Below are 22,451 nucleotides of genomic sequence, written 5' to 3' on the forward strand. Positions count from 1 at the left end.
GAGGCTTTAAATTCACCCCCATATCTTGAGAAATCATTGGCACTCATTAATCGCAAACACTTTTAGTTATTTAGTCCTACCTATAGCTTCTGTTTCTCAAACCCAACTGTAAGCTCTGGGAGGGTGAGGACAGAGTTTTAAGCATTTGGGGACCTCAGCACCTGCTAAGATTTCTTCCCTGCAGGAGGCAAACACTTCAAAACACGTTGTTGATGGAGATATTCAGACAGTGGCAAAGGGCCATTATATTCGTATGGGACTTTTTCACTCTCCGCGGCTCTTCAACATCCAATCTTTTCCCTAAAGGACAGCGGGAGTGAGCTGAGACAGAGTCTACGCAATGACCCTGGAGTGGGTTGGACTGAAATGCACCCTGAGGGCCAACGAGATCCCTTCATTTTTTAGTAAGTTTCTCTCCCCTCATTCGACAGGCTCCCATTCATACTTGGCAGTGGGAAAGGCATTTATTCCCATCTGGTAATTGCGTCCAGGCCAGTAATTTTTGAGACACAAACTCTGTCTTGGCAAACATTAAAAATTCAGCCATTCTAGGGGCTGGCCCGGTGGCGCAGCAGTTAAGTTCACGCATTCTGCTTCGGCGGCCCAGGGTTCGCCGGTTCGGATCCTAGGTCCAGACCTACGCACCGCTTGTCAAGCCACGCTGTGGCAGGCGTCCCACTTATAAAGTAGTGGAAGGGGGCATGGATGTTGGATGTTAGCTCAGGGCCAGTCTTCCTCAGCAAAAAGAGGAAGATTGGCGGTGGATGTTAGATCAGGGCTGATCTTCCTCAAAAAAAAAAAAAAATTAAAAAAAAATTCAGCCATTCTAAATGCAGTCACTGTCCTATTCAAAGTGGCTTCCTTGCTCCCTCCCTCCTCCTGCCATCTGACAACACCTAACCAGAACTGTGGACACCTGAGGGTCAACTAGTGAGGTCAGTGGAGGGCTGGGCATCGCTAACCCGGGTAGGGCACCTGGTGGAACCAGGAATGTGCCCATCTGGTCTGGTCTCCCATCACTTTCTGCTGCCTTCCTCATACAGCTGTGGAGAGAATTATATAGCTTCGCACAAATTGCTCAACCTAGTTCATGCCAGAGTAAATCCTCAGTTTAAAAAAAACAGTGCTATTCTGATTATAATGTGGTTACCATGGGAAGCAAATGACTTTATTCCCATTTCACAGATGGGGAAGTGGAGGTCTGGAAAGACTAACTTTTTCAAAGTTACAGAGATGACAACTGAAGAGTCAGGCTTTGACTCTGGGTTTACCTGACTGTTAGGCACTAACCTACACTACCCTTCTGCCAGGAACAGAAGCTCTGAAATGCCACTGCAAAGAGAGAGACACGATCGTGTCCACAGGGCAGAGACTTACTGCAGCGGAGTTGTTTAGGCTGAAGCTCCTTCCTCCTTGCAGCTGCATTGTTCCTCTGTGGGGGCTACATGACAGCAAACCATCGATTCTGGAAGTATTTAGGGGGGAGCTTGACAGATCCATCATCATTTGTGTTCTCACACACCCAGAACAGACACTTATTGCAACCTTTGCAGTACTTCATTGCACGTGACTCTTTGTCCATCTCCCGCCTCCTGTCTGCAAAGACAGAGCAGGTCTCTGCTTCACGTAAATCCCCAGCCCCTGGCCAGGCAGGTCAGCAAACGCAGAGATGCAGGTTGTTTTCATTGTAGCCCTAAATAAGTGCCTAGTCCATCATAAACGCTCAATAAATGTGAGGTGCAGTGAATTTTACAAATTGCTGTTATCCATTTTCTTATTACTATATCATTTATACCCAGGGAAAGTTTGCTGAGTGAATGATGGATACAGCACATTTTTGTACCTGGAGTCCTTCAACTCCAGACCGTTGGGCACCAGACAGCCCTAGTGACTGCCTGACATGTCTTCAAGCTCTTCTTGACCTAGTTGTGACAAGCTGAGCCATGGGGGCCTCTCTAAATCTCTCAGCATATATATTAGTTGTTACAGCATTTCTTCATTCAACAAATGTTGCCAAAGACAGAAAAATGCATTGTCTTCATTGGGTTTTCAGCAACATAATAACCGTGCTGTGTTAATCTTCCAAAAAGGGGGGCAGGGGTGGAGTGGATTTTGATCTCAGCACAAAGCTTTAGGAAAATGACTTTTTAAATAAAAGAGTATATTTTATTTTGCTCAATGCTAAGTAGCCAGAAAGCTATAAATGGAGACATCCCCCTCTCCTTTGGTTTCTAACAGAAACAAGGTAAGTTGCCAATATGCATCTTGGCGGCTTGAAGGCAGGATTTATTGTAATTGGAATAATGAAAAGTAGATGGACGTTTATACTTCCCAAAGCTCTTTCACATTCGCGTGACACTGCAGCCTCGTGGCACTGACAGGATTAGGCATGGTGATGTCCTCAGCTGTACTCAAGAGGCACTTGGGAGCCACTCAAGGTCACCCAGCTGAGAAGAGCAGAGCAGGGACTCACTCAAGGTCATCTTCCTGCCCAAGATCTCCCTGCCACCCAGACCTATGAGGGAGCAGCCTAAGTGACAATCCGTTGAACTGTTCCCTTTCTCTTTCTGCTTTTGGAAATTTTAAGTTTTTATGTGAAGTAGGAGGGCTTGAAATCAACATTTTTTAAAGTCTAAATTTATTTCCAGATTTAGCCCTAATTTGGTATTCTGGGCATGATTACCTCTTGTTGGGATTAGCATTTGTCCTTTCCCATTTTATTATACTTAAAGTGACTACAGATGACTCCATGGAGAGGTGTGGAGGACGCTTTAAAAAACTCACCCGCCCAGCCTCCGGCAGCGTGGCCAGTGTTCACTGCCTGCCGAGCACGCATGCTGGGAGGACAGAGTGCAGCTGAGAGCAGGCGGTATCATCCTCCATCTGGAGGGACCTCGCCGGGCTGGAGGAGAAGCCTTTACAAGATCCATCATTTTCCTCAAACTGGGGTCAGGAACTGGCCTGATGTTTGCTCCAGGAAGACTGGCTGCATGCTCGGGGTACCGTGTTTCTCAAGGGGACGCTACGGCCCTTTTGGGTGAGACGGTTCTTGGTGATCTGGGGCTGACCCACTCAGAGCAGGATATTTAGCACCCTTGACTCGCCCAATAAAGGCCATTAGCAACCTCCACTCACTGTGACGAGCCGAATCAGACAGACAAGACCCCCTTCGCACACCAGTAAACTGCCCCCATGCGGCAGTACTAGCCCTGGATGAGATTTTGCAAATGCACAGGATGCAGTTGTTGGCCAACGATGTTCAGGAAAATAAATGTGTGTAACCTATGGCTAATGGTGTAAGGTGCTTCAAGGAGCCAGACTGCTTTTGAATGACACATGTGACATATATTCAAAATATTCCTGCTGATGAGTCGATCTCCACATTCTGCCTCTTCAGTTCTAAATGTGAACAGGGAGTTTGCCAGAAGTGTGTGACTTTCTTCAATAATGACAGTGGTAAGAGCTAACACTTGCCTAGTACTTACCCCTATGCCAGGCACCAAGTGCTTTGCGTATATTAACTCAGTCTTCCCAACAACCAACAATGCTATGCGGTAACTATAACTAATATCATCCCATTTTACAGATGAGGAAACAGGCACAGAGAGGTAATCAACCACGGTTGCACAGGTCATAAACTGCACAGGTAGGATTCCAGCCCAGCCTGTCTGGCTCCAGAGCCAGGATTTAACCATCCGTGCTTGGATGAAGATCTGGAAATGAAGTTTCTTGCCCAAGCTCTGTGGACATCAAGATCTGCCTAGTCACTTGCAATAGACAAATGCCCCAGCTGTGAGGTACAGAGAAAACTGCGTTGTTCTGAGGTTGAGAGCCCTGTGAGAGGCAATGGGTCCCCGTTCAAGCATCAAGCACAGGATATGGGAGAGGCATCTGGGTGGAAACTATGGCTGGTAAATTACAAGAGCAGCAGTTCTCAACTTTTTGGTCTCATGACCTCTTTACATTCTTGAGCGTTGTTAAGGACCCTCAAGAGCCTCTGTCTCTGTGGGTTATATCTATCGATATTCACTGTACTAGAAATGAAAACTGAGAAACTTTCAAATGCTTATTTATTACTTCATTTAAAAATAACAATAAGAAGCTCATTACATATTAACATAAATAACATAATTTGACAAAGAAAAAACATTTTCCAAGCAATAAGAAGAATAGCACTGTTTGCATTTTTGCAACCTTTTCAGCGTCTAGCTTAATAGAGGATGGCTAGTCCTCATGTTGGCTTCTGCCTCCAATCGGTTGTGATCCGTTGTTAGGTCGAAGCATGTGAAAAAACCACAGCCTTACCCAGGTATGTAGTTGAGTAATAATCTTCTCAGATAATTGTAGACGCTGTTCTCTGATAGTACACCAGAACTCCATAAGTAACAGTTTCTCAAAGGCTAGTCATAATAAGGAATCTGAAATCACATTAATGAACTTACCATACACCATTGCATTAAAATGCATTGGGCCATCTTGCACTTTGAATGAATCTTTCGCCCACACAACTGTAGGACATTGCGCACTGGTTATCTGGAAGGTACTGATTCATTGTTAAGTGGATCTTTCAAAAGTTGACATATTTCCTTATACAATATCAAAAAGTTGTATTCATTCATATCACTACCCATCTCATCAGAAAACTATTAAAGTATGGGTAAATTGTTGAACTCACTGTGGCAGACACAAGTTTTCCAAAATTGAAAGCTCAAATCTTATCATTGGCAACAAATGCTACTAGTTCTTTTCCTTGAAGTGACAGGCTCACTTTAAAAGGATGTCTGCCACACGCTCAGGCCTGAAGAAACGTAGTTTGTCTGTCAATCATTCTTTCAAGTAAAAATGGCATTCCGTGAAAAAGGGTCCTAGTTCAGCTCCCCACTCAGCTCAAATCACACAAAAGCTTTTCCTAGAGGCAAACCAGCAGACTTTGCTGTACAAAGGCGCTCTGTGTGTACTTTCCATTTTGTCGCACAGAGTATTAAGGAGACGTGCACTCAAGGATTAAGATTTAATGAAGTCTTTACTGGTTTTGTTTACTGTGACCTATATTGTGAAGAATGCAGTTGGATGCTGCTCAGGCACCAGCACTGTTAGGCACCATTGCTTCTATAGCACCAGAGCAAATTACCAACACAACGGAAAAAGAAAATAGTGTCTTAGTGTTAATAGGATGCTAATTTTGACTTTGTGGACCTGCAGAAAGGGCCTGGGGGATCCCGGGGTCCACAGATAGAGCACTGAGAACCACCATCGTAGAATATCACGCTCACTCGTGATGAGCGACAGGAAACAACAAAGAGAGGGCTGGACTGAGACCCTCAGGGTCATGATTTCAGCCCTTCGTCTGCTCCTTACTGTCCCAGTGACTTTGGGAGAACCACTCAATCTCTCTGAGACTCAGTTTCCTCATCTGAAAAATAGAATCAACACAACCTGTTGTTCAAAACTATTTGAGGGTAAAAACAAAATATATTCTAAAAACCTATCTCACTCATTCATTCATTCACCAATTTCATTCATTTCCCCCAGAATCTCATGGGAGGAATTAAGAGACAGCTACACCAGTTTCTCTGGTGTGTTGAAGGCATGTTGCTGCAGAGGAGAAGGTAGCCGTGAGCTACAACAGATGGCTGAGGGGCTGGAGCCCTCCTGTCCCGCCGGGCTCTGCAGGGGCTCATCTTGTGGGTCTGGCCTCCCCAGCGGGCTCTTGGTGAAGCCGAGTTCTGCCACCTTAGGCCATGGCCAGCGTGGGAGAGTGCCGAGAGCCCGGCAGCCTGATGCTGCTGCTGGCTTGTCCCCACAGAGCCCGTTGCTGGTGCAAAGCACATGCTTATCTGTGTGCTGCACTCCCACGCATGGCTCCTGGCACACCAGCTCTCCCGCCTGAGAAGCTACTGGAAAGCTAGACTGTAGAAGGGATATCTGTATATGGAAACCAGTAGGTCTGCTCTACTTAAGTCCGTCATCCTCCCACTGCAGTGCCCAATTAGCAATAACAAATTCTAGTGACGGGCCCCACAAAGATCAAGACAAAACGCACTGAGATGGGAATTGTGATTTTAAACATCCTTGCTCCTCAGGACTTCATCTCGGCATGTTTCTTCCACAGTCTCTCTCTCTCAACTGGTAGGGTTTTAAAATAATGTCCTATTTGATGTCATGCTAAGTAAAGAAAAATTAAAATTTTAAATTATTAGCATGAATTTTACCATTTATCTTTATACTGTGCAATGCCAGTTTCAAATGCAAATGTAAGAGCAGTTAACTGCTGTGCAGAATCTCCAGAATTGCAGGCTTGGTGTTTCGTAGCTTGTGTGTGCATATGTAGTCAGTTCTTTATCAGAGCAGTGTAAATGCCGTACAAACCCAACTCCGGTGTTTTTATTTCACTTCTTTGTCTGTGTACTTTCTACCAACGCACTCTCTCTTTGGCTTACTGGGCGTAAGGAGGCCGGGAAAGAAAAAGAGCTGTGGGTCATCTTATCGTTCATTCTCCTCCCTGTCATCATTTGCAGCATAAGTGGTTGGCTACCACAGGGAAGCAACCTGAGTCAGAAAGGATATAAGGTTCTTCAGCTGATCATGTCTCTTAAAACACCCCTGCTGGGGCTGGCCCGGTGGCGCAGTGGTTAAGTTTGCACATTCTGCTTTGGTGGCCCGGGGTTCACTGGTTCGGATGCCAAGTGTGGACATGGCACCGCTTGGCAAGCCATGCTGTGGCAGGCGTCGCACGTGTAAGGTGGAGGAAGATGGGCACGGATGTTAGCTCAGGGCCAGTCTTCCTCAGCAAAAAGAGGAGGATTGGTGGCAGATGTTAACTCAGGGCTAATCTTCCTCAAAAACAAAACAAAACAAAACACACACCCCTGCCCTCTTTCTGTGTTCAAAACAATTTAGGTTCGAACGGAAGGGGTAGCCTCTGGGGGCTGTCAGCTGCCCACTTACTCAGTCCTGGACATCGCGTGCTTAACTTGTTTCCGCTCTGAGTCCCGCTGAGCCCCCAGGCGTCATGGGTCCACCGGAACTCCATGCTCACGGGGCATCCCGAATACTGTATGTGAATGGGGCAGCAAGAATGGTGAATGTGCATACTGCACACGTCTCCTCTGCTCTCAGCGTGCACCACTGTCCCGTCAGACTTCACTTATGAAACATAAGCTCAGAGATAAAATTATTAAGATTTTGAGATGGCAACAGTAGCAATTAAAACCAAGCTCTCTTGAGCTCAGGGGCCTGTGTGGCTCTCAGGTCACATGCCCATGAAGCTGGCCCTGCCCATGGCCTCTACTCCTGCCATACTGGCCCCTGCAGTCCCTTGGCCTCACCTTGTTCCTTCCTGCTGAACAGCCCTATGGTGTGCTGCCCCCTCTGCCTGAAACTCGGTTCCCTCCCTCGTGGCCTGGGCATGTGCCTTTTCTCTTCCTGTTAGCTCAGCTCAGCCGCCACATCCTTAGGTTGGCGTGCTCCACCCCCCCCCCCACCACCCCCCCCCCCCCCCCCGCCGCCCTGCTGACCAGGTCAGGACTCTCTCCTTCAATCACTGTCGCAGTCACATTCTGCATTTAGGTACATGATTACCCAACTCCTTATTTCCCTTCGCCACTGGGCAGCCAGCACCTTATACCCCAGGAGAGGTCTGATTCTGTTCATTATTGTTTCACCAGTGCTGGGCACCTAGTCCCTAATCAGTATTTATGAGATGAATGAATAGATGAATAAACCAATGAATGTTTTTGCAACCAGAACAAAAGTGTCAGATGACGAGGTGGGATGAATGAGGGGGGTGTGATTTCTAGATCTTGTTCAAAAGGGGTCAAATCCTATCCCAGTCTGAGCTGGTGGAGCTCAGTGAGCATCACATCGCCTGGTCCACTGGATTGTCCCTTCTACTAGGTCGTGAGTACTTGAGGGCAGGGGAGCCCACCACAGAAAGAAATGATCACTATGCGATGTGATGGGGTGTTGACTAACGCTACAGTGGCAATCATATTGCAATATACAAAGGTATAAATTTTTTTTTAAAAGATATCCAAGTCATTTTCTTTACATCTCTGGCCGCAGCACAGTTCCTGGCAGTTAACTGGCTCTCAAAAAATACTGTTCATATTGAATTGAATTGAGCTGAGCATATATTGCCCTGAGGTTTAGTTTATCTCACCCTCCCCGTGTGTCTCCTCTTCCCTCTCTTCCTTCTTTTCCTCCTTCCTCTCCTTTCTTCTTCTTAAGGATTTCTGAGTCTTGAGAACTACTTTAGTTGTGATCAAATGTTTCCAACAGAAAATTACCCTCATTTACTTTTGGTTTAACTGGACTCTTCGAAGAGAAATGGTCGACTGGTCTTATAATCATGGCAGTGGTTGGGCCTTCCACAGAATGCCCCAGAACCAGTGTGGGTGCTTTTGCTGGTAGTATTCCCATATTGGCATCAATCTTGGGATAGAATCCCAAGGCAGGCACTCTAGAAGTTCCTCCATTCAACTCCAGCCAATTCAGAGCAGAAATTAAGCTGGAGGCTGGGAGGAAACCCATCCTCTCGCCCTGACGGCTGCCGAGCCTCCTTGTGGGAAGGCGGTACAGAGACGGCATGGTGGTGGAATGGGAACCAGCCTTCTTGCTAGAGCCTGGTCCACAACCTGTCTGCCTTGTCCATTATCCCACAGCTACATTTGAGAAAGGGCCAGGAGGGGAGGTAGTGAAAGTTCAGTGTTCATAATGAAATTGAGGATCGATGAAATAATAAAAAACAAAACCCTAAAGGTAAGATCGGTATTGATCGACCATTTCAGAAAACATTGTTTGAGAGAGATCAGGGCATGCTTCCTATACGTAAAGTGGGGATTTCTATCCTGAGTAAGACTCGAATGGGAATACAGAATGTCACTAGACGCATCGCCAAGGTGTCCCCTTACAAGTTATGGGGCTGCTGGGAGATGGTGCAGTGGAGCAGAAAGGCGTGGACTTAGGAGTCAGCCATACCTGGGTTTTACATCCAACTTTAGCTCTGTGACCATGAGCAGGTAATAACCTCTCTGACCTTCTTTTTTTTAATTTGTATAAATTAGTATGAAACATCTGCTTTGCAGGTTTGTTATGAAGATCAAATGAGATCACCTGGGTGGAGGTACAAAGCTTGGGACCTGGCACAGAGCAGGCATGCGATCCTGTTATTCCTTCTTACGGTGTCAGGTCTTTGGGACAGTTGGTCACCCTGAGAGTGAGGGCCCCTCTTGAGCTGGGCACCCAAGACACCTCACCCTGGTCCCAGCAGTGCAGCTAGGGCGGTGTCAGACCAGCGTTGGGGCATCTCAGGGTAGCTGCCTTCCCCCCAACACCATCTCCTGGGCCATTTTACAGATGACACAGTTGAGACCCAGAGAGTTAGTATAATTTGACTAAGTTGGCAAACCCAGGCCTGTGAACCCAGGCCTCTGGCTCTAAGCCTGTGTTTCACTCCCCAGCAGTCTACAGCAAATGCCTTACTGCCGATGTCTCATGACACTCACATGCCCCTTTGCACTATGAAGGGCCTTTCTGGACATCTACACATCGTCTCCCCAGCAAGCCTGGAAGCTCCCTCAATACAGGAAGAGGACGTGTCTCAAAGTCTCAGTACTTCCCAAGGCACTTATTACAGGGCTAACCTACAGTCGGGGTTCAAGAAATAAATATCCATCAATTGAGAGAAAGAAGATATTTTCATGGCCTTATAATTTTAATGCAGAGAAACAGTTATAATACACATTAGCCCAGCTGAGGGGGAGAAACGCATTAATTTCACAACATGTTCAGCTCTTTAAGAAGTTCACTTTTCAGGCTCCACAGGGATTCTGGAATTCACATAGACTCACCCACTGTTTCAAGAGAAAATTACAACTCCCAGCGGTGGCCATCTCCCAACAGGGAAGCAGTGGGTGGAGAGACAAAAGGAGGGGCGGGGGAGGGGGCGTGGCAACAGCAACGTGGGCTGCTTAAACCAGGAGTAAAGGACAGGAGAACCGGAGGAGAGCCATGCAGCTAAGATTTCGGGAGCAAATAAATCACCTGGGCCCTGTTGAAATGCAGATCTGACTCAAGCCGTCTGGTGGGACCTGGGAGTCTGCATTTCTAACAAGCTCCCAGAGATGCTCATGCTGCCTGTTCATGGACCACCCTTTCAAGTAGTGAGGATGGAGTCCCAGGACAAAAGGTTGTGAAAGCCTTGGCTTTTTTCTCCTTTCCTCTGCAATCTGTCCTTTGACTGTGGGCAAATTCCTTAACCTCAGACTGGGCAGAGGGCAAGTGGGAACCTGCTAGGAAAAGTGGCAGATGGGGGTAATCACCAGCTCCCCAGCATGGGGACTCTCCCCTTTTTTCTGCCAGATGCCCTTGATGGGTGACATTTCCATGCATGGAACACCTGAATTTTACCATCCATAAATGAATGTATTGGTCTGCATCTCGGGAGGCCTCTTCTGGTTTGACAGCCCTCTGTGTGGAGGAAATGGCCTGGAGGTTTTGGGTTTGCAAATCTGGCCCAGCAGAAGCTCTGTCTTCAGGCTGGCAGTTCTCAAGATCCCCACTCATGGTCTTCCATCTTCTGCAGGGGAAATCTGTGCATTCAAGATCCACGGCCAGGAGCTGCCCTTTGAGGCCGTGGTGCTCAACAAGACATCAGGAGAGGGCCGGCTCCGGGCCAAGAGCCCCATCGACTGCGAGCTGCAGAAGGAGTACACGTTCATCATCCAGGCCTATGACTGCGGCGCGGGGCCCCGGGAGACGGCCTGGAAGAAGTCGCACAAGTGAGTGTCCTGGCAGAGCTCCCCGGCCCCTCCCGTCCCTGCCCACCATCTCCTTCACACGCTGCTCTTCAGATACGTGTTACCCATTGGTCACACCACTGTGCTCTAGGCTGCTCCGCTGCTTGCTGGTTCCCCAGGCCCCTGCAGACATCAGCACAGGCCACTTTCTGCACGTGGAATTCTCTATCCCTCTGCTTCACCTGAAGATACACCTGTTCCACCATCAGGACCGAGTTCAGGTGTCACTTCTGGGAACCCTTCCCTGAGCCAGCCCGTCCCTGCCGACCTGGTTAGGACCTTTCACTGGGTTTCTGCCACGGTCTTCTTTCTGTTGCAGCCCTTTTCATTTGGGGTTGTAACTCTCTCCCGGATGGAGTGGGACTCAAAGCCTAACCCAGGGAGAGTGGTGAAATTGCTCCTGAATGGAGGAGTGAGTGAAGTGAGGAAGGAATGGATGGGGAACGGGGAGATGATCAAAGGAAAGTTGTTGCTTACAGCTGGGTATCAAGGAAGGTCAAAGATGGGGAAGATTCTCTCTGGGTGGACTCATGTCTGAGGATCGGGGCAAGGACAGGTAGGAGGGTTTCCCACGGGAGGGAGGACAGAACGCTCAGACAACAGCTGCCCCTTCTGGCTTGTGCTTGCTCCACTCACTTGGCCTTGGGGTCTAGGCAGTGCCCGTGGGAGGTGTGGGAGGATGGCGGGACTCTTTCTTTACCGCCATCCCTTCCTTCCTGTGTGTGGTTCCAGGGCTGTGGTTCACATCCAGGTGAAGGACGTCAATGAGTTTGCTCCCACCTTCAAAGAGCCGGCCTACAAGGCCGTCGTGACGGAGGGCAAGATCTACGACAGTATCCTGCAGGTGGAGGCTGCCGACGAGGACTGTTCACCCCAGTACAGCCAGATCTGCAACTACGAGATCGTCACCGCTGATGTGCCTTTTGCCATTGACAGAAATGGTGAGTGTCCTGAGAAGACCCCAGTGGGGGGCGGGGAAATGGCTCCATCACCCCCACTCTGAAGGCCAAGTGGAGGCTCTGAATGTACTTGGCAAGCAAGGCCTCCCTTGCTACCTCTGATGCAGGCTCTGTAACCCAGAACTCAGTCCGCGCTAGACAGGTGGCCTGACACGATCGGCAGCCCTACTGGGCCTGGATCACCCCCAGGACACCTCAGAAACCTACTCAGGGAACATAGTCTTTAAAACTCGCAGCACCATACAACTGAATACCAAAGATCGGTTGGTTTTCTGGTGGAATCTTCCAGTTGTCATTCACATGTGAGCCAGGCCATCAACTTGGTCATATCTGAGTCCTTTTCCTAGATAACGAGTTATAACATTACTCCCACGTTATAACATTACTCCTCACCACAGCAATCTGCTTCCTGCTGCCAGACAAAGAGATGCTAGCAGAGAGGGTGGAGACTTTGAAACACCTTCTAAGCAGCAGATCCATTCAGGAATCTGCAAAGCTGTTGCTAGTGTCCTTTGAGAATTTCTACCCTAGTGAGAATGGAGCATGAAAGAACCCTCCTACCATACCCCAACCCCAAACTGACCTGAACACAGTCCTATAAAGCCATTTGGCTATTTCCTCAATTAATAAAAACTCACTGTAGTGTAAACACCACAGCCAGAGGCCCCCATCAACTCAGGCCACCGTGACTGTAATTTTTCAATACCTTGATTTTAATCAAATGATAATTATTTGCCAAGTATATCGTTTAATTATTAGCATGAGTGTGTGGGTATATGTATGTTATCCCTGCTTTGTTTTGAATAGGATTTAAATAGTGCACAAAGATGCAGCAGTTGCAAAACCTGGAGTTTGTCCACCCGGTCAACATTAATTGAGTGCCAGGTATGGTGCTGGGAAATGGGAATGAAGACAGAGTGGAACTCAAAACAGACAGGGGCCTGCTCACATGGAGCTTACCATCTAGTGAAAAAAAAATCAAAATAAAAAATAGAAAATCAGGTGGCATCAAAGGTGAGGTTGGGACACGAAGCAGCCCTGCACCTGCATTAGGAAATAAATTAGCTCTGAGCATCCTGGTGGCCAAGGCCTAAAGGGAAATACTATCAGCCACCTGCTTGCAAGTCGTCAGGAAAAGCCCAGCGCTTCTTGTTGCGACCAGGGAGAAACTTAGCTATGACACAGGCTTCTGCATCCTGGAACTACAACAGCTTCCATGGGAGAAGGAAGCCGAGGAGACACCCTCATTTCTCACCTCTAGTAGCTTATGAAGATGAAACCAATATTCATGAACTAATATTCATATTACTAAAAAATAGTAATAGGCAATTTCCTTATAAAATGCTAACACATCTGGAAATGACAGTTATGCACCTAGACATTGCTAGATGCTAATTGTGCAGAACACAGATCAGTGCACAAAAGAGTAAAGGAAAAAATATCAGACTTTAAAGTTTGGTTCAAGACTCAGAAGACGGTCATTTCAATTAGGAGAGCCCATCAGAGCTGCTTCCTGATAGGTTTTCCTACGGGCCCTGTGAAAAGACTGGCCTGCCCCCACCGCACAGACTCACATCTCACACATATCACACATACACTACTCCATATAATGTAAAACTGCTTTGTATTTTTCTGTTCTCCTGTGATCAGCTGTTTGGTCTAGTCCATGAAAGCTTTGGAACCTGGGGAGTGGCGAGTCCTTGGTGAAGGGCACGACTAGACAATGGTGGGGTCTTTGATGAGTGGTCGAGCTCCATTGGCCTCCTGCCTTAGCTCTGGAGAAGCACAGCCCAAGGAGAGATGAGATGCAAATTCTTTCAGTGGAGGGTAGACTGCCCCAGTCATGAAGATAATTACTCATCTTGATGAGCCATTTCGCTAACATATGCCAATTTATTTCTTTAGCTGTCTCATTAAAAGTGAGGAACAGTCCTTTGCCAGGGCTCTGCCTCCAATGTTGGTTTACAACATAAGATAAAGAGGCGAGTGGGCACTCCCAGGGAGTATGGGCCTCCGACAGTGAGGTTTACAAGAGCAGTTCTCCAAGTAATGAAGGCAGGACCCAGGGGCAGACACAGAAGAGGCTCCTGTTCTAATGAGCTTCCCAGTTGGCCCTTATCCATCACTTCCACCGGCGACCTTCCGGGCTTCTTGAAGAAGTTCTCGGCATGCACATCAGACAAAGTACTGCTGAGTTTGGGGCCCACTCATTGAGGCCCGATGGCTTCAGGTGGATGGCACCTGGTCCCTCCAACCTGCCAGACTCTTTGCCTGTGGGGGAAGGAAGGGGAGCAGGGCAGCAGGAGGATAGGAGACATTACATGGAGTCAGCCTGACCCATCTTAACTCAAGACTCAACCTCTTCCAGCCGAACTCCTTGACTTTTCTCCCCTTGAATTCCTCCCCTGTGAAATCATGGCATAATAAGAAGGCCTCCTCATGGGGTTGGCAGAGGGCTTGGCAGCGTGTGGGGATAAGCTTCTCAGGGTACCTGGCACATGGTGAGTGCCACAGTTACTAGGTATTCACCTGGGTGATTGGGACATGAAGGTTCGTTACCCCCAATAGATTTCCAGACTGAAATATGAGCAGGAAACTCTGAGTTGGTGACATCAACTCCCTCTTGGGAAGTTCTGGATTCATTTCACATGGCTTCCAGGCCCCAATCTTCTGGCACTAGGCCAGACTTTCTGAGACAGATAGGGCCTGACTAATTTCCACTGAACAGGTGGAAAAACTGAGTCCTAAAGCATAAAGAGCTTGCCTAACAGCACCTGTCACCCTGCTGGCAGAGTTGAGACTGGAGCCTGCGTCCCCTGAGTGTTGGCCCCACAGCCTTTCCACCAGACGGCTCTTCCTCAGAGATATTTGACAGGAGCACATGGCAATGGGATTTAAGTTCAAAAACGCAAAGTGTGTCTTAATCGTATAACAATGACTCCAATGTGTGTGTGTGTGTCTAAGTTACTTAAGCCTTGCCCCAGATCCTCATCAGTAGATGGGAGTTACCTCTTGTGCCTGTGGAAGAGGGTGGATGTAATGAATCAAGGTGCTCACTTGTGCTGGCATGAACCAAGCTCTCCGCCATGTTAGAGAATGACCCAGGAGGAGCAGCGGTGGGCTCAGTGACGCCCAGTCCCCCCTTGGCCAGCTTTCCTCTCTTCAAGCCCTGTTTGGTCCACACACAGCCCCAGCTGGGCTCTCTGTCAACAGGCTGCCTGCTGAGTCACGGAACTCTGATGCCTCTGAGCCCTTTGTCCGCGAGTTGGCTTGTTCTAAAGTCAGTGAAAACACTTCTTTTCCACCAGAATAGAAAGTAACGCATGCCTTTTGTGGGAAATTTGGAAACCATAGGCAAGTATGAAGAAGGGAATCAGTCACCCATAATCCCACCACTGATACCTCTACTGACATCCCACCAGCCGTTCTTCTATGAAGATTTTAAACAAAAGAAAGGCCACACTTTCCCTACTTTTCCTTGTCCTCACCTTTTTCACCTAACATTTGACAATGTGGATTTTTTCCATCCTTAAAAACTCTTCATAACTATCACTCTTAGTGCTGAACAGCATTCCATCTTATGCAGACTTAGCTCTTCCCTTACCATCGGACTTTCAGTTGCTTTACTATTTTCCAACGTAATAAATAATGCTTAGACGAACATATTTGCACCTGTATCTGCAATTTGTATCATTTTCCTGGAATCGATGCTTAGATGTGGAATTGCACGCCCAAAACATATGAACACTTGCAAAGTGACTGGCCTGAATAGCATCCAAAAGGGTTGTTCGGGGTCAAATTCCACCGCAAGGAGGTGCAGGTCGGCATGCCTGCCTCAGCGCACTGCCCACCCCACCTGAGTTTTAGAACAATGCCTTCACTAAAATGCAAGTAGGTACTGAGTGTCTTTTTGAGGATTAGCTTCCCAGGTTCATGTGGACCCGAGAACTAGGCCCAAGGACCACTACTCACCTGGGTTGACTGTGGACTCAGGTCTCCTGAGAAGGCACTACTAGGAGAAATAATTCAAATGTGGGGGCAAAAAATACAATTGGAACAGTAGCAAGATGGATGGCTTTTTCTGAGCTTTCAAAAAAATTGTAAACGAATGTCTTATCCAAATATGACCCTCCTCTACACCACAATTGGTTGCAATACTGTACCCTCATTTTTGACCTAATCCTTTAAATTCTGCCTCTGAAACCCGTTCTCACATGCAAGAAGTCAGAGGTGGTGGAGAAAGTAAATTAGTTTCTCAGACAGTTTCATTAAGACTCGGGACGGAAGTGGAGCTGCAGCAAATTGAGCCAAGGATTGCTGGCTTGTGTGTTTATTTTTCTAGCACAATCAATAGTGTTCGGTCTGCTTAATGTCACACGGATTGTAAAGCCTGAGCTTTCTTCTTCTCAGAGGCGTATCTTTTGAGAGCCATTTACCTTTAAAGAAAGAGAAAGTTAAAACTTTTTGTTCAGAATTCAATTTGATGTTGCTGAAACATGCTTCTCGTGGTTGTATCGATGTGCTTCCACCTGACGGAATTTCTCCCCCGAGGATGACTATCACCAAAAACTAGTGTGTTAACAGAACCCTCAGGGAGTGTTACCAACGCAGTACTGAGCCATCGCAGACCTGTGCGGGCCCCGAGCTGAGAGCAAAACAAATATTGGGGGAAAAATGAAAGGGATTCTGGACACCAGCCACAAGGCCAAAAATACATCAAACCCTTTTATACTCAGAGATTTTTGACTGGCTTTGTTGAACTAAATTTTACTTCAAATCAGTGGCTGCCATTGCATTTTAGGAATAATCCAGAGCAGATAGCGGAACAAATGATTCTAATTCTTGGTCCAATGTCTTGGGCGACTTCGTCCCCCCCACACTCACGTATACTTACAATTGTAGCACCTGCTCCTGGGCTGGTACTAAGTCTGTTTTACTAAGATTGGGTGATTGGAGGGTCAACTTTTCCAATCTTTAAAACATCATGTGACTTTTCTAATTTTGCAGACTTTCTTGCCTTGGTCTCTGCTGTCTCAATTCCACATGAACATCAGTTGGAATGGAAGAAAGCTCTTTAGGGAGTTTCCTTCAGTTTTGATGAAATATAAAAATATCCCTGAGTCAGCCATTCTGTGTTTGTTTATTTGCTCATGGCTTTGTTTGTTTTTTAATTTCCATTTTCTTAATTTCATTTCTGGTAAAGGATGATGCTAACATTTGAGTCCTAATTTGCTGTCAGCTCCACCATCAGAAAAAAAGGAAGAATGAAATTATTCTCAACAAAGGAAGACTTTAATCTCTTGGAATCGAAGACTAAAAAGTATTAAATGCACCTTGGGCCTTTGTTATTTCCTTGGAAACAAAACTGTATTTCAGCAAAAACAGTCAATTAAAATTTTTCTCATTAATTATCAAATAATTATTTCTGAATCATAATATCAAACCCACAGGAACGAAAACACACAAATGGCTCAGAAAAATTGTTTGCTCTCTCTCGGAGAAGAAAAATATCTTTGCCACCTGGGCAGAGAATTCGCTATTCTGTGTAGCTTTCAGAAGAGAAAGTCCATGTTTTCTTATTGATTTTACTTCCTATTTGGTAGCTAAATAATGTGAGGAGAGGCAGTGAACATTCCTGGCAATGAGCCCAGATGTTAAAAAACGTGTGTCAGGACATTTCTGAATTCCGTCTTTTCCCAGAGACTTCATGGCAGATGCGCTCTCGGTACCCTACAGGAGGGACACGGCCACATGGGCGTCCTTTAGGAGTTTTCTGACAGCCCATTACTTATAAACACAGCCAGTTGGATTCCAGCTGTGTGCTTGGAATTCCCTAGAAGTCCCATCCCACAGCTGGGGGGCCTCCTTGGAATCTGCCACCAAGGCATAAGCAGGCCACATGTGGAAGCCATGCCCTATTTGCCCTTGTTTTCGCAAACAGGTAGGAAAAGCGGTAATTTCATTCTGGTGAAGGTTGGAGGAGTGGAGAAGGGATTTTGAAGAACGGCGGTCTGTTTCACTTGATCTGAAACGATTTTGAATCTCTGTGTCCTCAGGCAACATCAGGAACACTGAGAAGCTGAGCTATGACAAGCAGCACCAGTATGAGATCCTGGTGACCGCCTACGACTGCGGACAGAAGCCGGCTGCTCAGGACACCCTGGTGCAGGTGGACGTGAAGCCAGTTTGCAAGCCTGGCTGGCAAGGTGGGCCTGCTCGTGTCAGTGCTGCTGAGTGAAGGCAGGCTGGCCTGGTGTATAGAAGGTGCTGGACCTGTCCTCAAATCATCACAACACACAACTAGAGGAGTGCTTAAAATGTGGTCGCTCTGCCGCGAGAAATAGAGCAGCTTGTTTATTCTCACAACTCCTCAGTGACCTATTATCCCCATTTTACAGCCAAGAATGTCCAAGGCACCTTGTCTAACACCATGTGCCCAGTTTGTCCAGTGCACCCTTTCTCAAATCTCATGGCATCTTGAATCAATAGTAATTATCCCACAGTGCTCAGGAGAAAGTGCCGGCGAGCCTATTCACTTTATCTAAGGGTGCTGGGTCTAGCAGCTGCGTTTCAAACTGTGATCATCACTCAGCACCTGGAGAAGGTTGCCGTGTTCCGTGGGCTGGCACAGAGGGTGTGCAGGCAGAGGCTGGAGATCCAGAATCCAACCTGTGGAGTAGGGGCTTTCTAAACTGTTGGCTCTGGGAATGGAGAAGCGGTGGACTTAGATGGAGGTGGATCTTGGTGCCAGTTTAGATCTTTTAGGATGCAAAGACAGAGCAGAGGGTCAGGTTACCCTTAGATGACGAGGTTTATCACTGAGCCTAGGGGAAATAAGGAGGGTAAGGCCAGCTGTAGAGGGCATCTCACAGGGAATTGGATGGTTCACGGAATAACAGTAGCTCTAGGGGTAACATCAGTAGTTCCGATGGCCGAGCAGGGATGCTGGTGTCATCTCTGTGCTCAGCTGCTCCTGTTTCTGCTTCCTGTGTTGATGCTGCTGCAGGCTGCTGATTCCTCATGACTCATGGTGCTTCATGGAGTCCTCCATCCTCCATTTTGTGGCTTCTGTCTACCACCTTCTCTTCGGGTGTCCTTAAGCTTCAGGACCCCTGTTATATTCTACCTCTTTCTCTGTATCTTTCATTCTTTTTTTTTCTTTTTCTTATTCTTCCCAAAGCCCCCAAGTACACAGTTGTGTATTCTAGTTGCAGATCCTTCTAGTTCTGCTATGTGGGACACCGCCTCAGCATGGCCTGATGAGGCGTACCATGTGTGCGCCCAGGATCTGAACCTGCGAAACTGTGGGCCGCCAAAGTGGAGCGCACAAACTCAACCACTCAGCCACAGGGCCGGCCCCTGTATCTTTCATTCTTAAATTCCCCTAGAGAGTGCGCGATTAGCTGTGTTAGTCATTCATATCCCTATGGAGCAGACTGATGCCAGGCCACTGGTCAGACTTTGAATGGCTGCCTTTTAGTCAGGCATTCATTCCTAATACAATTCATTTGGGTCATATCGACAAGATATCATGGTACAAAACATGGACACCTGAAGACCTACGTGGCGTCACTCCCCTGCACAACTCTATCTCCCTTAATCCTTCAACCAGAAAGGTGGGAGGGGTCAATTAAGCCCACCTCTGGAGAGAGCCAGAGTCGTTTGCCTGTGAACCAAGTAGAGAAGATGAAATGCTCAGTAGAGGAGCCCCAGGTAAGACACATGGGATATAAAGAACAAAGTCGAGCCATCTTTGTCAAGCAAGAGACACAGAAAGAGGAACAAGCCATCAAGGGAAACTCAGGAAGCCTGAGCTCTGGTTGAGTATAATTCACTAGACCCTAGGAGCCTGCAGCCAGGATTCCGTCTCTCTCATCCACCACTGGATCGCTCAGGCTTAGCGTGTGTCTGGTCCCAGTGATAGGTGTTCAAGAAATAGCCATTGAGTAAATGAATGAGTGAATACATAGATGAATGAATGAAAAGCTATTTGAGCAAAGAAGAACTCTCCTTGTTTTATTTTAACTTATAAGGGCTGACTCCAGTGAAAGTCTAGCTTTTGAAAAGGAAACCTGGAAAGAGTATAAAAGGTTCCTAAGCATGGAACATGCTCACGATGGGATTTTAAGTGGGGAAAGCAAAGCACAGAGTCAGATCTGGAGAATGATCCCAATGTCTCTTGTCTTTGATAAATGAAACACGTATAGATTTGGGATTACATTTTTGTACCTATATTTAAATGCAATTTCCTAACAGAGTTTGTTCGTGTTTCAGTGCTAAATGTATGCAAAGAAAAGCACTTGATAATGTTTGGTTCTGTGTGTGAAGAATATGTGGGACACCTGTTCTCTGGTGCGCGATGCTGTTGGCAGCTCTAGGCAGTGTGTCCCTGGAGGCAAGGATCGTGCCTGTGCGTTGTTGTGTCTCCATCGCCCAGCACAGGGCCAGCCCCAAAGCAGGCGATTGGCAAGTGCTGAATGGATGAATGAATGGTGAAAAACGTACCTTTCTGTGAAACAAAGACAAGAGGGAGGCAGCAACTCCCTGCATCAGTTCACCATGTCAGGCAAAGCGGTTTAAGCATGTGTACCATCAGAATCTACTGTATGGTGGATCCCCTGCATAAGTTACCCAGCCTTCATGGCAGAAGTGGACACTGGATTCTGCACCATGCCCCTCCTCCTCCCTCCAGCTTCCCCCACCCCGCACCCCCACCCCCGTCCCAGAGCCAGCCATTAAATCTCTCTCTCCAGCCACCATCCTAGCAGGCTTTCAGATCATAGACAGATCCTCCAGGTTCTCTGATATGTGTGGCCTTCCAGACCTGGAGAGGAATCTTCCCTCCTCCCAGGGTACTGGTCCTCTTTGACCCTTCACTCGTTCCTTCACATGAGCAACCCTCATCTCTGACCATCCCGTCTTGGGATCTGTTCTCTCTGCTACCCCTGACCAGGGCTGCAGGGCTGCAGGTACCTTTCTCCAAGGAAGAGCATACCACCACTGGTCCCCGGTCTGTGTCCCTTATCCAGCCCCCTCTCCTAGCTGTATGGAGCAATCTGATTTATTGGGTTTTACTGGTTTTCTTTGCTAGCTGCAGATGAGGCAGGCTGCTCTTTACTGTGAGAGGTCATCAGGTCCCTAGGGAAAAGAGTTGGCTCTTCTTGAAGTGGGTGTGGGGTGAAGCCTGCACTGTGTGGCAGAGGAGGACAGAGAGGGGAGGCCATTCAGGGCAGCAGTGAAGAACATGAGGAAGCCAGTCTGGCTTGAGTAGGGGGTTGGGACTGGAGAGAAGGGGGAAGCAAGATTGGAGAGGTCAGGGGCAGGGTAGGGTGGGTGGTCAAGATTTTGAATGCCAGGGTGAGGAGCCACAATGATCCTCCAGCCCCCCAGACCCAGCTGTGAGTGAGGGGTCTGCAGGCGTGTGCCAGGGCATAATTGCCCAGGAGAACAGAGGCTCCTCCCCCCGCTGACTTATCACAAGCAACAAGAGTCACCAAACACAGTTTGGCAATTTAAATTCTTGTCCCTGTTCTAAGTCATTTCCCTCCAGGCAGGAGGGCCTTGCAGCACAGTGAAAGCAATCCATCATGGCCAGGAGCCCCGCGTCTCCCCTGAGGCACTCCCTGTCAGAACCCTCACCCACACTTGCCACAGTCAGCTTCCCCCAGCAAGCTATCCTGGAGGAGCAAGGGACCCTGCCCACTGCTGGAGCCTTCCCTTCCTTCCTGGGGCCCATGAGGGATTGCTCCCAGACTCCAGTGATGCCCCAGGGCAGCGGCCCCCGTTTCCATCACAATAACCCCTTCCAGGAATGTAGGACCAAGGCTTTCCCAACATGCTGCTGGCCTTACCTAGCTGTGTGTGAAGGACATCCCAGACCCTGGCTGTCCTGTCACCTGCCTTTCAGATCTTGGCCAAGGAATCATCTGCTTGGGCTATGGTTTTCCATTTGGGGGTCTTTTTTCTTTATGTTGGTCTTGCCTTCCCAGAAACAATATGGGATCCCTGGGGGCAGAACCATACTTCTCATAGCCCCAGGCACTCACTGAACTTTCCGTCCATTGCCTCAGCATAAACTAAAAGCCTGTTTACCATCATCACTCACCAGTGGGCAGCAGGGCTTACGAAGGCTCAGTCAGCAGCAAGGGAGGAAGGCAGGCTTTGCATCCAGACACCGACTCCAGGGCGCCAGGCACGTGTGTCTTGCTCTTGCGTGAGCTTTGTCGTCTCTGCTGTCTTCTGAGATTGTAATTCTGAAGAGGTGGCGGGGTCAGCTTACTCTGCAGGGATCTGTGCAGCTTTGCCTAAGGGAACGTCACCCCCATTCTCAGCTGCCCAGGAAGAAGATGGTCCTCAAAGCATCAGCTAGACCTGTGTGAGCGGAAGGGAGAACTAAATTGCTATGTTTTGTCCTGAGCTTTGAGAACTCGTGGTCTCCCCATAGCAGCTCTTATTCACAGAGATGGCAGATTCTATTAGGAACCAGGAAACAGGTGCACCAGCAGCGGACCACACACTAAGGACAGGCTTGTGCCCGCCTCTGCTGCCAGTCTCCTGCATCTGCCATATTCTTGGTGTCTGTCTCCCTCTTCCAACTGGTTATACATACCCAAGCCTGGGCCTGTGTGTGCACCGACAACCATACTTCGGGAAAGTTCTGCATCTGTTCATGGATCAGAACACTACAGAGGAT

The 22,451-nt window shown here is 47.9% G+C and overlaps 1 protein-coding gene across 2 annotated transcripts in view; it reads left to right on the plus strand.

The window, feature by feature from the left end:
• CLSTN2 (calsyntenin 2) overlaps positions 1-22,451 on the plus strand; it is a 553,125-nt gene that overhangs the window by 416,749 nt on the left and 113,925 nt on the right. For both annotated transcript variants that reach the window (XM_070576195.1, XM_070576194.1), the window contains exons 3-5: positions 10,586-10,781; positions 11,532-11,740; positions 17,815-17,964. In XM_070576195.1, coding sequence (XP_070432296.1) covers positions 10,586-10,781; positions 11,532-11,740; positions 17,815-17,964 — 555 coding nt within the window. The remainder of the gene's footprint in view (positions 1-10,585; positions 10,782-11,531; positions 11,741-17,814; positions 17,965-22,451) is intronic.

This window comes from Equus przewalskii, chromosome 15 (genome assembly GCF_037783145.1).
Source record: "Equus przewalskii isolate Varuska chromosome 15, EquPr2, whole genome shotgun sequence".
Taxonomy (NCBI): Eukaryota; Metazoa; Chordata; class Mammalia; order Perissodactyla; family Equidae; genus Equus; species Equus przewalskii.